The 15,764-nt window shown below is 50.8% G+C and overlaps 1 protein-coding gene across 2 annotated transcripts in view; it reads right to left on the bottom strand.

Annotated features, from left to right (window-relative positions):
- Nucleotides 1-15,764, bottom strand: part of LOC124484629 (sarcoplasmic/endoplasmic reticulum calcium ATPase 2) — a 29,951-nt gene that overhangs the window by 1,066 nt on the left and 13,121 nt on the right. The window contains exons 6-21 of one of the 2 annotated variants that reach the window (XM_047045620.1): nucleotides 14,682-14,762; nucleotides 13,569-13,654; nucleotides 12,924-13,221; nucleotides 12,153-12,319; nucleotides 6,859-6,947; nucleotides 6,349-6,451; nucleotides 6,074-6,205; nucleotides 5,763-5,882; nucleotides 5,293-5,511; nucleotides 4,702-5,037; nucleotides 4,236-4,456; nucleotides 3,734-3,936; nucleotides 3,493-3,578; nucleotides 3,235-3,368; nucleotides 2,837-2,954; nucleotides 2,482-2,602 (exon numbers count right to left, since the gene is read on the bottom strand). In XM_047045620.1, the coding sequence (XP_046901576.1) occupies nucleotides 2,482-2,602; nucleotides 2,837-2,954; nucleotides 3,235-3,368; nucleotides 3,493-3,578; nucleotides 3,734-3,936; nucleotides 4,236-4,456; nucleotides 4,702-5,037; nucleotides 5,293-5,511; nucleotides 5,763-5,882; nucleotides 6,074-6,205; nucleotides 6,349-6,451; nucleotides 6,859-6,947; nucleotides 12,153-12,319; nucleotides 12,924-13,221; nucleotides 13,569-13,654; nucleotides 14,682-14,762 (2,514 nt within the window). Of the gene's footprint in view, nucleotides 1-854; nucleotides 2,603-2,836; nucleotides 2,955-3,234; nucleotides 3,369-3,492; nucleotides 3,579-3,733; nucleotides 3,937-4,235; nucleotides 4,457-4,701; nucleotides 5,038-5,292; nucleotides 5,512-5,762; nucleotides 5,883-6,073; nucleotides 6,206-6,348; nucleotides 6,452-6,858; nucleotides 6,948-12,152; nucleotides 12,320-12,923; nucleotides 13,222-13,568; nucleotides 13,655-14,681; nucleotides 14,763-15,764 lie in introns of those variants that run through there. The other variant, XM_047045619.1, reaches the window with a different exon arrangement.

The raw sequence follows: 15,764 nt of genomic DNA, 5'->3' as shown, positions 1-15,764 counted from the left end.
CCCTCTAGAGCTCAAAGTAACATCTGGGTCCAAAGCACAGAACAACGTGTTTGCACTTGTGACAACTCTTAATGGAGACCGCACTTTCACCATTGGAAATGACCTTCATGAAGGACGGGCCGATTGATGCGGGGTAATAAAATAAAGAATACGCTGAATCCTTTCTTCTGGAGTTTTCCCCTGGGTGTACTGGTGCAAGGTGATTTGTGGGCTGAGCAGTGTGTGACAGGAGGAAGGATATACTCACTCGTGATAGTGGAACCGGTGGAAGGCATTGGAGGAGAAACACACACAGTTAAGACCACACACACACACACACACACACACACACACACACACACAGTGCAAATCCAAGCATCTACCTAAACACATGCTTTATATTTGAGCACGCACACACCCAGTGAATTGTTGATCAAAATAAACTTGTTTAGCAGACCAGGATGAGTGTGCTGGTATGGACTCCTAACCAACCAATAAGCTGTCCAACTAAAAGCAATAGAAATCTACAGATCCTTTATACAAGCACAATTGCCGAAGTAATGAAAAAATACCCCAGATCTGAGTTCTGTTGCTATCTACCCCATACCTGTTAATGTCCCACAGTCGCTGATCAACATTCTTTGTCCCCCTGTGCAATATCTATAATGTTCATGTTTATTTAACATACAAAACCACTGCGTGAAATGAAATTAGTCACTTCAAAGTCCTGGAGAAAATGAATACAAAAACCACTTTAGTCAAAAGGTGTTCATGAGTGTATTTTTCTTTGATATATTAAAAAAAAGAAACTATAGGGAAAAAAAGGAAAACCTACCAACCATTTTAGATCTCAATGCCAATTTGAGTCAATGATGTTAGTTGTTTAATATTTATTTAATATGTATGGTCCTTTGAGTGAACTAGAGGGCACTGTCTCGTATACCCAGCCCCACCAAATCCTTCCTAGCAAACAACAAAGTTACTGAGTGTCAATGACAAAATAGAAGTAAAACTCCATAAGACGAGGGGGCTATTGTGTTTTGGTTTTTATCTGCACAAGCGAATAGCGGCACACCTCGAGTGTTAATCGAGCGAGTTGTGATGACTAACAACTGGATGGGACCATGGAAAGCAATCTGTGTAGGGGGGGGGGGGGGGATTAGCATCGAGAGAGGAGCACAATGGCTCGTACTGAGGTAGCTGTGCTCTGCCTAGTGCAGAAAAACTGGATTTTAAAATCATCGACTGAAGCATACATAATACAAAATAAATTCCTGAAGGTTATTATTATTTTGTTTACATTAATGATGATTAGACAAACACAAAATGAAAACATTTATGAGAATACCACGTACAGTTCATGCAAAGTCACAGAACATGCATCTTTCCGTTCAGGTATTTCATTGGTCGTTTTCTCAGTAATGCGTAAAAAAAAAAAAAAAAACTCCTCAAGACCTTTTCCTGTAATCCTATTGGGTGCCGCACGTTGCTTGTCCATTGGCTCTGAAAGAGTTCCGAATTCATACTGACAACCAGACTTGGGGGTCCAATAGTATTTTAAAGGATTTTTTTGGTCATCTTTCATCTGCCAAGGGGGTCGAGATGGGTGTGATTTGAATTTTTCAGACTAGGCCACAGGTTCCATTGATACAGACAAGCCTAGTCAAGCACAGATGAAGTATTAAAAATCCTTTCAAATAGTATTTAAACTCAGGTCTGCTGAAGACAATGGTAACCACTAAGCATCTGTGGTTCAACAGTTTTACAAGCGATGATACAGAAACAAAACATAAAACAGTTGCATAAAATAGTGTTAAATCTCTGTACAGGTCAATGGACCTTTGTTTTTAAATTAGAATACTCAAAACGGGAAGAGCAGACAAATCCAGGAATCGATTATTTGTACTGTAGTGAATTGAGATGAAAATATTGATCCCAAATCATAAAAAAACACCAATTTAAAAAAGGCAACCAGCACAAACAAATGAAGATGAACCAAAACAAGGTCACAACAGTATTTTCCGTTCCAAACCAGCAGAAAAGCCGACCAAAAGAATCGCCCGTCTAAACACTTGTTAAAGCCTCACCCGTTGGCGAAAACTTCTACAAAAAGACATTTTTTTGATTGGTTACTTTTTTTGTTTGTTTTCTATTATTCGTAAGGTATCGTCGTGTGTTACAATTTGGTCCTTCTCGTGCACACACAGGCAGGCACACAGGCACACGCTCTAGTTCTAAACAAAACACACACACTAGCTACTCACACACGGGAGCAGGGTGGTGAAGGGGTGGGGGGGGGGGGATTGGAGCAAGTGGGTTGGTGGGAGGCAGGGGTGTGTGCTCAAGTCAGTCAGGACCAGAACATGTCGGCCATGTTAGTGTCGGTGCTGTAGATCCACAGGACCAGGGGTATAGACAGGGCCACGAAGGGCCAGGAGATGCCTTCAGTGCATGCAGAGAGGGAGCAGCCTCGGGTGCCGGCTGGCTTCTCCAGATCTTTACCGGGCTCCAGGTAGTTGCGGGCGGCAAACTTGAGCAGCTCGTCCAGCAGGATGACGGGCAGGGAGATCTTCAGCACCATCAGCCACTGGGTGAGGTTCAGAGGGGTGATCTGGAAGATGATCTGGGAGAGGGGATGGGAGGACACGGGTTAGGTCAGAGCGCCTCTACAACTACAGGCCTCACACGGAGGGGGCAGACAGTCCTGGCATCCATCTTTCCTGGAGAAAACGGAAAGAAACTATCCGGAATCATTTTCCAAAATACGTCTTGAGAGACTGACTGGAGACAGTGCTGGCTCGCTGAGGAGGTTTCTCCACAGTGAGGGAAGTTGAGGTGATGTGACGGAGGTACTCACCGGCAGGGGCTCCACGTAGAGGATGAGGAAGTGGAGGGACATGGAGAGGCAGATGGCCCCCAGCAGCCACACGTTCTCCCAGGGGGGCATACGCACCAGGGACTGGTTCTCTGACACACTAGAGGGAGGGGTGGACACCGACAGAGGGACACAGACAGACAGACAGAGAGAGAGAGAGAGAGAGAGACAGACAGACAGACAGAGAGACAGACAGACAGACAGAGAGAGAGAGAAAACGTGAGAAAGTGCAAGGGTAAACACCAACACGACACATTGTCAGAAAGATGACTTAACTTTTAGGAACAAAAATCAAACATCCACTTCTTTGATTTGATTGGCCTACAACTGAACTGCAGCAGGTGTTGGGCTGCTGAAGGAGCAGTGAGAGGGCACGGTACCTGTTGAGGGCGTTGCACATCTCAATGGTGACGAGCACAGACAGGGCCATGGTCATGGGGTAGGGGGACTCGAACACGTGGCAGTCCAGACCCTGGAACTCTGGGTTGTCTGGACTACACTGGAGGAAGTGGCTCTGGAGCAGGGAGGAGGGGGGGGCAGTTGAGAAGATATAGACATGAATATGAACGAGAGACACATACACGCAGCGAGGACAGTTTGTGTTTGTGTGTGATAAGCAGCAAGTGTGTGTGTCGTACCAGTTGGTAGAAGGTGATCCTGGGTCCGTCCTCAGCAGCAACAAACCACCATGCAGCTGCTCCCACCGTGCCAGCTCCCACATAGCCTGGAACACACACACACACACACACAGGTCAAAACACACACACGGTCAGAACCCACCACCCAAACAAGCACCGGCTCTCCAACAAACAAAACGTCAGATGCTGTACAGGGCCAATGTGTTTTTGGCGCTCCAGCCAGGAGGGGCCCCCGACTCACATCCGATGGCCAGGTATCTGAAGAACAGCCAGCCGGAGATGAGGGGCTCGCGGGCGTTGCGGGGGGGCTTGGTCATGATGTCCAGGTCGGGGGGGTTGAAGCCCAGGGCGGTGGCGGGCAGGCCGTCCGTCACCAGGTTGACCCACAGCAGCTGGACGGGGATCAGCGCCTCGGGGAAGCCCAGGGCCGCCGTCAGGAAGATGCTGGAGGAGAAGGGGCCGTGTTAGGGAGTCGGGTGGAGTCAGGTGGCTGAGCGGTTAGGGAATCAGGCTAGTAATCAGAAGGTCGCCGGTTCGATTCCCGACCGTGTCAAATGATGTTGTGTCCTTGGGCAAGGCACTTCACCTTATTTGCCCCGGGGGGGGGGGAGAAATGTCCCTGTACTTACTGTAAGTCGCTCTGGATAAGACTGTCTGCTAAATTGAGTAAATGTAAATGTGTTCAGGAGTGTGTGCGAGTGCATGACAGTTTGTGTGTGTGTGTGGACGTGGCGCTTCCTCACCAGACGACTTCGCCCACGTTGGAGGAGATGAGGTAGCGGATGAACTGCTTCATGTTGTTGTAGATGGCCCTGCCCTCCTCCACCGCCGCCACGATGGTGGAGAAGTTGTCGTCGGCGAGCACCATCTCAGACGCCGACTTGGCCACCGCCGTGCCGGAGCCCATGGCGATGCCGATCTCCGCCTTCTTGAGGGCGGGCGCATCGTTCACCCCGTCGCCGGTCTGGGGGGGGGGGGGGGGGGGGGGGGGGGGGTGAAGGAGATGTTTGACTCATGTTTCCCCAAACACACTAGGCATCTCACTATTGGAGCTTCATAGGGTCCTGCTACCCCAGTAGCAATGTTGTTTTTTAACTACATTTTAACCACGGCGTCCTATTTAGCCTGAAGCAGAGTAGAGCCAAGGTAACGCTTCAACACCAACACACAGCCATTTGGATATCTAGCGTCGGCCTTTGCGTCTCTCACCATCGCCGTGATCTCATCCATCGACTGCAGGAACTCGACGATCTTGGACTTGTGCGAGGGCTCGACGCGGGCGAAGCAGCGGGCGTTGATCACGGCGTCCCGCTGGGCGGCGGGCGACAGGTCGTCAAACTCGCGCCCCGTGAAGGCCATGCTGGAGATGTCGTCGCCCTCGGAGAAGATGCCGATGCGGCGGCAGATGGCGACGGCCGTGCCCTTGTTGTCCCCGGTGATCATGATGACCCGGATGCCGGCCAGGCGGCACAGCTTGATGGAGGCCGCCACCTCGGCCCGGGGCGGGTCCAGCATGCCCACGCAGCCCACGAACGTGAGGTCCCTCTGGGACACACACACACACACAGGTGAGAAACGGCCACAAACACCATCTCGGGTAAAACGTATTTCACCGCTCGTCGAGGAGTGACAGGTGAGACCTTTTCTCCTTTATCCTACCAGGCGCTGCTTCACTCCATCCCTCCTCTCCTACTCTCTTCCACTACATACGTCTCTCCCTCCGAATCATATTTCTCTCAATCCCCATCTCTCCCTCTCTCCCTCCTCTTCTCCCCGCTCCTCTTCCTCTATCTCTCTCACCTCGTAGTCGATGAAGCGTGCAGAGTCCTCCAGGACCATGTCCTCCTTGCTCACGGGGTTGTCTTTGGTGGCGAGCGCCAGGCAGCGCAGGGTGTCCCGCCCCGTCCCGTACTCCCGGATCACAGACAGGAGCCTCTCCTTGATGCCCGCCGTCAGCGGCACCTTGCTGCCGCCCACGCGCACGTGCGTGCACCGGTCGATCACACCCTCCGGCGCTCCCTGGTGGAGGAGAAGGACGGAAGCGCGCGAGGCCACGTCAACAGTGACTACTTCCTGATGAATACTTCCTGACTAGATGGCGGGTTCGTTGCGTGAGGTCTAAACATACGAGCCATGCATACATCGACAAAAACGAAAGGCCAAATACTCAGTGAATACACTGCACAGACACCTATACACACACGCCCGCGCACACACAACCAGGCACTCCACCCCACCCCACCCACACGGAGGAGGAGGTGTGGCCTTACCTTGACGAACATCTTGCCGATGGAGGAGCGGGCCTTGTTGGGGGTGCAGTACACGGACATGGACTTCCTGTCCCTGGAGAACTCCAGGGTGAACTCCTTCTTCATCAGCTGCTTGATCATCTGGTGGACGCACAGAGGCCACCATGAACACGGTGAAACAGGCAACGAAGAAACTGGCTACAGTGCTCTTTATACGTGTCATTGTTATTAGGATGTATTAGTCTTATTGATGGCAGATTACAGTAGACCAGGAGAGGGGAAGGTGAAGCTCCAGTATCAGTGCTGAGTGAATAGACCGGTGGTGGGCTTACAGAGTTGCAGGCGTTGGCCCTCTCGATCTTGGACAGGCCGCCGACGTCCGTGTCAAACACGTTCATCTTCTCCACCAGACAGGTGAGGGCCGTCTCCGTGGCCTCGCCCACCTTCTCAAACACACCTTTGGTCTGGAAGGGGAGCGCGCGCACACACACACACACAGGCACGTAGGTATGCTGTCACCATGTCTGGTCAGCAAACTCTCCACATACAAGACTAGAAACCGAAATGTTTTGACACGACAACTGAACGGATTGGATGGGTCGCTGACCTCGTTGAAGTCCAGCGAGGAGTCGTTGCAGAGGGCGCAGATGGAGGCCAGCTCCACCAGGCCGTCGTACTGGGAACACTTGACTGTCTTGCCATTGTGGGACCTGAGGCCAGTGGAGAGGAGTCAGTGAGTCTGACTGGCTCAGCAAGGAGCCGGAGCAGTGTGGAGGAACGTGTATAGCACTGCATGTCGATACAGCACTGCATGTCGATACAGCACTGCATGTAGATACAGCACTGCATGTAGATACAGCACTGCATGTAGCTATAGCACTGCATGTAGATACAGCACTGCATGTCGATACAGCACTGCATGTCGATACAGGACTGCATGTAGATACAGCACTGCATGATAGCACTGCATGTATATCGTCGGGGTGATTAGTTGTATGGGTCAGCATGATGTATGGGTACTCAAACTTACGGCCCATTGTTACATGCAAGTCGTGTTGCATTTGTACCAGTACACATTAGATGAGCCAATCAGCTGTGTTGATGGGGGGGTACTCACACTTCTCCTTCTGGGGCGTAGGTGGAGCCAGAGATGGTGAACTCCTTCAGGGAGCACTTCTCTCCCTCAGCACTGTCAAGGATGAACATCTAGACACAGACACATAGACGCACACACAGTCAACAAAATATGAAATCCTAGTATGTGTGGCTCTCCTTGTCTAAAGGAACAGAAAACAGACCGATCCTAATACAACTGATCAAACTGTTGTACTGTGACTAAATCTCTGTTACACCATTACCACGCGGACTGACTGCTGCAGTGCATCCTACCAACCAGCAGAGTGCAGTACAGGATCTGGAATCACAGCAGATACCTAACTGGACTACTCCTTTCAGTGTAAAAGGCAGTTGAACAATGTGGGGAGTGAATTGTTGCTGGGATGAACATTTTGAGGGAGACGGAGGTCTTCACCGGTTTCCAAAGAGCAGGAACCAATAAGTCTTAGCTCTGTGGATAGAACTTTTGGGACCCGGCGTGCAGCTATAAATCATTTCAGGTTGATTGAGTACTCGCAGTAGCATGAGTATTTCAACCCTAATCGTATTCTGGGCACAAACGAATATACGAATTTGGCAGTGTGAAAAAATGTTTTACTGGCTTAGCACGCCAGAGATTTGATTTCGAGCCGTCGAGCTCCATGAAAAGTATTCGTTCTGGGGAATACACGTTTGGGGGACTCGTGGTGGCAATGTGGCTTTAGCTGGTCTAGAGCCAGTTCACTCACGTCAGGGGCTGAGGGCGTGGGATTATCCTGACCAAGACCAACTGAATTTGTGATGGGAAATAATGTGTGTGTGTGTAATATATATATATATATATATAATGATTTTTTTTTTTTTTTTTTCAGTGCTTCAGCCATGAATTTCCATTGATTGTGCTACTACTTTGTCTTCAGCAGCAGCATAGACGTCCAATCTAAACAGGGGTCCTGGAGGGGGAGACAAACGGGCTCCTTGCACTGTGGTCCTTGGCGTGTACACTAAAGAAGCGCGCGGGGGGAGCGCCGAGGACAATCGCCACGAGAAGCACAAATCCATTGGACCGCCAAGCGCTAAACGTAGCCGAACGCTTCTTCGACGGTCTGACGGTCGAACCAACGGCAAACCGCCACGAGCAGCAGCCCAGAACCCGAATGAGGATAGCATCGGTGGATATCAGTGACGGAAGAGAGAAGGGTGGCATTTGTTTTGGCTGAGGAGAGGTTACACTGAGTGGCAAGAGGAGAGGGAAGAGAGAGCAGGTGCTAAGAGGAACAGGGGGGGGGAGGGGGGTGGGTGCGAAAGCGAAACCTCCAAAGTGTGTGAGAGAGGTCACTGCCTCCTCCACAGCTGGCAGGCACACACAGAGGAGAGGAGAGACGAGGAGGAGAGGCATTGGAAGGCTGAGGCGCTGGGACGTCGTCCGCCTCGGCCTCCTGTGGCACGGACGCACTCCGCGAGACTTTGACGTCACGGACGCCCTTTCCAAAAGCCCCCAGATTGAATTAGGAAAAACATTCCTGCTGCTTCAGACGGCTAATTTTAGAATGAGCTGAATGATCCGGACAACGGGGAAGATCCTTATTTCAGATTGTCGGAACCATCAAATGTTTGGGCAGTAGGAGGGCGATCCGGGTCTTCCCTAATCTAGTTCAAAACGGCTCTGCATCATGCTGTGCTTTAACTGGGAGACTGATTGTGGGTCAATTCATCCGAGAAAAGGAGGGAGAGACGGGGGAGGGAGACACGAGGGAAAGAGAGACGAAGAGAAAGAGCAAGAGAGGGAAAGAAAGAAAGACGAGGGAAAGAGCGAGAGAAATATCCGACACAAGGTCAGTTATGCAACACCACTGCAAGTGACTGACTGCTGCATACAGATCAGCATGCTGCTTCAGTGAGGAGAGGGCAAAGCCACAGAGCAGACGAGGTAGGAAAGAAGAACAAAGGGAGGAATGATCAAATACCAGGATGATGCGACAAGCAGCAGAGGCAGGAGAGAGAGAGACAGAGCAAGAGAGACAGAGACTGAGAGAAAGGGGGGGGGGGGGGGGGGGGGGGACCTAAACTGAAGTATTCTCCACAGTCTGGGGACATTAAACTGTCCATGAACATCAGGAATAGAACTACGTTGTGAGTAAGGGACAGAAACCGAAAGCTTAAGACTACACAAGTCAATTAAGTGCTGGTAATGTTAAATGTATGGAGTTCAACTCATTCCAATACGACAGGAGGCACTGTAAATAAACTAACACCATCAAATGTTCCCGCTGCTCGTCTCCCATCTCAGACACCTTGAATCCAGCTGGAGCTGCATCTCCATCAGACACAGCCCCAGTCAGCCAATGCTGTCAGACGCAGTGCTTTGTGAATGTCCGGCTCAGGCCCAACTGTCACTTGACTGGATTGTTTCTGGTTTGTGGAGAAGCTGGTAGCCTCCTCAGGTGAGAGAGAAGGACAGACGGAGAGGATTTCTCCAACTGTATCTGCTGTTTTGTCCTTTGTCAAATAAATGAACTATTCCCTGGATAATGCAAGAATTTGATGGTAGATCGCTGAGTGACTTGATGGGAGCCTTGTAGGAAAGCCTTGTGATTGGATATGAAATACTGTGGTAGACACCGATAGTAAAAAAACAATTCACGACTTGGTGCCCTTGAACAAATCAAAATGAAATATATTGCCTTTTAAAAGGTCACAGATTCAATAACAACTACAGAGGTCACATAAAAGCACTTGTATTACTTACGTAACATTCGGTAACAACGGTCATTATGTACATTATGTAACAACGGTCTTGTAGATTCACCCTCTACAACATCCGGAAGATCAGGAGATACCCATCTGAGCATTCCACCCAGCTGCTAGTCCAAGCACTGGTCCTCTCCAAGTTGGACTACTGCAACTCGCTGGTCTCCCAGCATGTGCAACCCGCCCTCTTCAGAGGATTCAGAACGCAGCGGCCCGCCTGGTCTACAATCTACCCAGACGCTCCCATGTTACCCCGCTCCTCATCTCTCTCCACTGGCTACCCATCAACGCCCGTATCAGATTCAAGACCCTGGTACTGACCTTCCGAGCGGTGAACGGCACTGCACCCGACTACATCAAGTCTCTCCTGCAACCTTACACCCCTACCCGTCACCTACGGTCTTCTTCAGACAACCGCCTGGTGGTCCCACCGCTCAAGACTGCCCGGTCCCAACTCAAGCTCTTCTCCTGTCTGGCCCCCCAATGGTGGAACCAGCTCCCCACCTCCATTAGAGACACTGACTGTCTCCCCACCGTCAAGAAAAGGCTCAAGACGCACTTGTTCCGGGAGTACAACGGCACTTAAGAATGCTTGGCTGGACTTGTTAGTTAGTTTCCTCCAGGATCACAATGACTCTTATTGAGTGACTTGTTGCTCTTTTTAGGTTAGATATAACGAAGTTAAGTCTTGTACTCGCTGTGAAATGTTTTACTGTTGATTGTTCTTCTACAGGTACAGGCCTGCACTTTTGTGGTTCATGTTGTTTAATTTGTAACTTGTATAACTGCATGCTCTTATGGGTCTTCCCTTTGGCACTTGTTTAGCTTTTCACAATGTATGCTTCATGTTTCGGCTACTTGCAATGTTTGGGACTACCTCGTTGTTATGATCAGTGACCTATGCTATTTTGTAAGCTCTCTCTTGGAAGTCGCTTTGGATAAAAGCGTCTGCTAAATGAATAAATGTAATGTAATGTAACATTCAGTTTCTTGATGGTTTTGCTTGTGTTCAGTCTTTAACTGGCATGTCTACCCTCAGCCCATATAACATTTTAAGAACACTTAAAGGGCAAACACAATGTAAAACGTTTTTTCTTTCAGATGTTTCATACACTAATGTTTCAACAGCAGATATGTTGTGTCTTGTTTAGGGTCCTTGCCACCACGAGACATATTGGCAAATTGAACATGTAGCTCGACTTGAATCGCCTTCTTTGACTGAAAGTGCTGCCAAACCACACCTTTTCTGCTCACAAGTTGCATTTTCACTTTCTCTCAGCCTACTGCATTGAACGGTCGACCTACGTAAATACCTTTCCGTAATCAACGGCGGCGTCATTATGTCGACCAGCATAACGCACGGAGTGCGAGTGTAGGGTTCGGCGGGAAAAAAATTCGAAGCTTCGGCCATAACCAAACCCCGTCAAAAAGCCCAATATTGGGCCGAATCCGAAACCTGGATTTGGTGCATCCCTAATTATGACAGGCAGTGAAAGTGGCAGGAGAGAGCGAGAGCCAAAGAGAGAACCAAAGAGAGAGAGAGAGCGAGAGAGAGAGGGGATGACATGGAGGAAATGGCCCGTGCAGGAATCAAACCCAAGCTCATGCGGTAAGGAATGAGCCTGTGTGTTATGCGCTCCACCCAGTGCACCACAGGGAAGCCCCCCCCCCCCCCCCCCCCCCACCCACCCACCCACAGTCTGTATAAAGAGGCATTTCTGCCTTCACACAACAAGTTTCTGTTGTCATCTATGAGACGCGGTATTAAACAGTCGGCTGCAATCTGTGCTTGTGCATGGGGCACATAAATACTTGTGTCATTTGTGCAAGCTCAGGGGATCGAGCTTGATGGCGCAGTATCCGGGAGGATTCTCATCTCCGGGGCGGTGTCTATCCACACGTTATTTGTGATGCCTTTAGCTTTGACACTGTCACAACTATACATCTGAAAATTCTGGAGTACTTGCACCACCACGAGAGTTGGGATGCTTGGAAGAGGGAGTTACTGGTTTGCAGGGGTTTCGGGTGCGTTGCGAGATAGTGAATGAATCATCAGTCACCGATGGATCTGTGCCTCCCAGATTTGGATTCAAATAAGTGCCCATGTAAAAGTAGGAGATGTAGACTGGTGTTCTGTCTTCCTGCATTCCTACAGTGTGTGTGTGTGTGTGGATAAGCAGGTTCACCTCAGTTGTCCTCTGACTGCCTTAGGCAGTGCCAGGGTTGGTGTTGAGTGCTAGTCCTTGGAGGTGTGGTGGGGTGCTGTGATTTGCACATCATTTGCATTGAGCAGCTGGCTATTTGCATTTGTATTCTCAGGCCTTCCCTAGACGTGCAACTGCTGCTAGGGTCAGAGCCACATCCAACTTCCCGGAATCTTCCAGACACACACGCCCAACAAATGTCGTGGTGTAGCGTTTGTCCTAGGCTTCACAGGTCTGAAGGCACATATTGTACAGCGCGCAACAAATCATTCCCTAGGCAGATCCCCCCCCCCCCCCCCCCGCCTCCCCCCCCCCCCCCACCGCCTCCCCCCCCCCCCCCACCCCCCACTCGTGTCCTCACCCTGCACACAGACATCTGGTTGGTGGTGAGCGTGCCCGTCTTGTCGGAGCAGATGACGGAGGTGCAGCCCAGGGTCTCCACGGAGGGCAGGCTCCTGACGATGGCGTTCTTCTTGGCCATGCGGCGCGTCCCCAGGGCCAGGCAGGTGGTGATGACGGCGGGCAGGCCTGCGGCAGGGACGGGCGACTCGTGATGAGAGGGTGTGCCCCGATGCCTTAGGCACCATGTTAAGATACAGACGACACGTGACCCCCCCCCCCCTCTACTTTTACACACGCCACGTCTGTAAGCCCGCCCGCCCCATTCTTCCCCTGGTCTCTTCCATGTCATCAGCACTTCCCATTTCAATGTCATCCATCTCCATCATCCCCCCCCCCCCCTTCTCTCACACACATATAGTCTCTCCCCCCCTCTCTCACGCACACAGTCTCTCTCCCCCTCTCTCACACACAGTCTCTCTCCCCACCCTTTCTCTCACACAGTCTTTCTCCCCCTAACACAGTCTCTCCCCCCCCCCCTCTCTCACACACATATAGTCTCCCCCCCCCTCTCTCACACACACACACACAGTCTCTCTCCCCACCCTTTCTCTCACACACACAGTCTCTCTCCCCACCCTTTCTCTCACACACAGTCTCTCTCCCCCTCACACACAGTCTCTCTCCCCCACACACAGTCTCTCTCCCCACCCTCTCTCTCACACACACAGTCTCTCCCCCTCCACCCTCTCTCTCACACACACACACAGTCTCTCCCCCCTCCCAGCCTCACCCTCGGGGATGGCGGCCACGGCGAGCGCCACGGCGATCTTGAAGTAGTAGACGGCCCCGCGGATCCAGGAGCCCCCGTGCACGGGGTCGTTGAAGTGGCCGATGTTGATGATCCACACGGCGATGCAGATGAGGGAGATCACCTTGGACAGCTGCTCGCCAAACTCGTCCAGCTTCTGCTGCAGCGGCGTGCGCTCCTGCTCCGTGGCCGCCATCTCGTCGCGGATCTTGCCGATCTCCGTGTTGACGCCGGTGGCCACCACCACGCCCACGGCTTTGCCCGCCGCAATGTTGGTACCCTGAGGGCGGAGCGAGAGATGACGGAATGTGCTAAAGATGCATGTCCTACTGCGAAATGTATAATATAATCTTTTTTTTGGGGGGGGGGGGGGCAAACCCCATTTGCAATGGGGTCTCCAATCCCAGTGAAGGAGAAGTCAAAAGCAAGGTTAAAGGTGAGGGAGAGAGGGGACGCTGAGGAGGTGGAGAGGGTTGAGGAGGTGGAGAATATTGAGGAGGAGGTAGAGCAAGTGAGGAGGTGAAGGAAGAGGTGAAGGAAGAGTTGGAGGAAGAGGGTGATGAGGTGGAGGAAGAGGTGAATGAAGGAGGCGGAGGAGGTTGAGGAACGTGTGGTTTCCAGACTCACAGAGAAGAGCATGTTCTTCTTGTCCTGGTTGACGGCTCGGGGGTCGGGCACCGGATCTGTGTGCTTGATCACGGACACAGACTCTCCTTGAGGGAGAGAAGAGAAGATGGAGAGGAGGGGGGGGAGAAACAGACATATTGTAAAACTGCCACAACATGGAAAGGGCTGACCTTCGGAGTACAGGGGGTCAGGGTGTGTGTATGTGTGCGTGTAGATCTTCACAGCTGACCGGACAGAGCTGCCAATGACTAAAACCCTGAGGTGTGTCTGACCCGTACCCGCTCTCTTAAGCCGGGCCTTGGCAGATCATGGCCATGAATGGCAGGAGGAGAAAACGGCTGAAATACAGAAATACCTCCGAAGGAATCTGTGTCCAATTAAGGCAGTGGAGCAAAACAAGGGGCGGCGGGAGGGGGGGGGGGGTATCCTTGTTCTTCCTCCCCCCTCTTCCATATCCTCTCACACGCTCTCAGCGTCTGGAGCAATCCCTCCCGACCTTCTCCTCCTCCTTTTCCTACCACCATCACCCCCCTCCCCCCCCCTCCATTCAGTATTGACAAAGTACTGACAACCTTTCTTGCACAGAGCTCCAGTGAGTCACAGGAAGAAAAAAAACGACAACAAAAAAAGACATGGAATTCAGCTTCCCGAGGTGAGTCATCCAGTGGACATTGGTGGCAGTGCGCGGAGCCATCACGGTGCGGGGAGCCATCGAGGCTGAAATCTCGGCCCCGCACATTTCTGGAACACTGCGTTCCGGTTTCAAACAACAGATAGATGGGTGGGTGGATGTGGGAGACTAGGATCTGATAAGCCTTTACGAGGTTGGATGCAAATGAGACAAAGATAAGACACGATTGCCCAAATCAGTGTTGGTGCTGAAACCTAATCCTAAACCATCATATGGAAATGGCAATGGAGACATGTAATCCCTGCACAAGGTTGAATGATAAAAAAATTAGCAGAACAACTGATGAAAAGAGAGGGAGAGAGACAGAGACAGAGAGAGACAGAGAGCGAGCGAGAGAGACAGACAGAGAGAGAGACAGACAGAGAGAGACAGACAGAGAGCGAGAGAGAGAGACAGAGAGCGAGAGAGAAAGGGGTTCTCACCTGTCAGAATGGACTGGTCTACCCTCAGAGTTGTGGATTTAATGGAGGTGAGACGGATGTCTGAAGGAACTTTATCGCCGACTGTGGAGAGGAAACAAAGGGAACAAAGGAAATAAAAAGTTAAATAACACAAAGAGCCTTAAGAACAAAGGAACCAGCTTCTGAGGATCAAAGTGTGAGGATTACAGAAAAGGATTTTTCGTACGTTTACATTTATTCATTTAGCAGACGCTTTTATCCAAAGCGACTTCCAAGAGAGAGCTTTACAAAGAGCATAGGTCACTGATAATAACAACAAGACAGGCCCAAAACATTGTGAGTCGCCAAAACATGAAGCCCATATTGTGAACAACCGCTATAAGTGCCAAAGGGAAGAACCATAAGAGCAAGTAGTTGAACAAGTTACAACGAAACAACATGAACCGCTATAAGTGCAAGTTCGTTGCTTGAAAAACAAGCAACGATAAAAACAATATATCACAGCGAGTACAACAATTGAACTCAGGTACCACTAACCACAAGAGCAACTTCTTCTAACCTATAAGATTAGAACCCAACGTGAACACACGCACACTCACTATCTGGAACGGTGGCGCCACCAGCTCATATTGAACGATGCGAGCTAAACGACATGTGCGGGGAGCTCCGACACCTGTATACCACCGTAGAAGTACTTTCAAGGGAGTGGTCGACAGCACTGACGCTGCCTTGGCAGGTAGAGACCGCGTATGCTCACGTGAACAGCCTCCATCGAGCAGCACACCCGAAGGCGTCCAAAACTCCACTCTCACAACGCCCTAGAGTAATCAAAAGCCCACGTTGTTTCTCGCCAAGCGATTGATCAGAATTATGAACGTCCCCCATTTCCAGGCTCCGGCCAGCATCACGTTCTGGGACCGAAATAGATGGGTTCGCTCATTCTTTCCAATAACAGAGGGCTTTGGTAAATGCTAGTAAAACAAATGTCAAATGTAAATACCTCTCATCCTCCTTTTCCAAACAAACCCTTTGGACCACAGAGACAGGCACTAGAGCCTATTAAAGAAAAAACATGCCATTTATTAGTGACAGCTGAAAGGGTGT

This window comes from Hypomesus transpacificus, chromosome 22 (genome assembly GCF_021917145.1).
Source record: "Hypomesus transpacificus isolate Combined female chromosome 22, fHypTra1, whole genome shotgun sequence".
Taxonomy (NCBI): domain Eukaryota; kingdom Metazoa; phylum Chordata; class Actinopteri; order Osmeriformes; family Osmeridae; genus Hypomesus; species Hypomesus transpacificus.
This window is presented reverse-complemented; position numbering and strand designations above follow the sequence as displayed.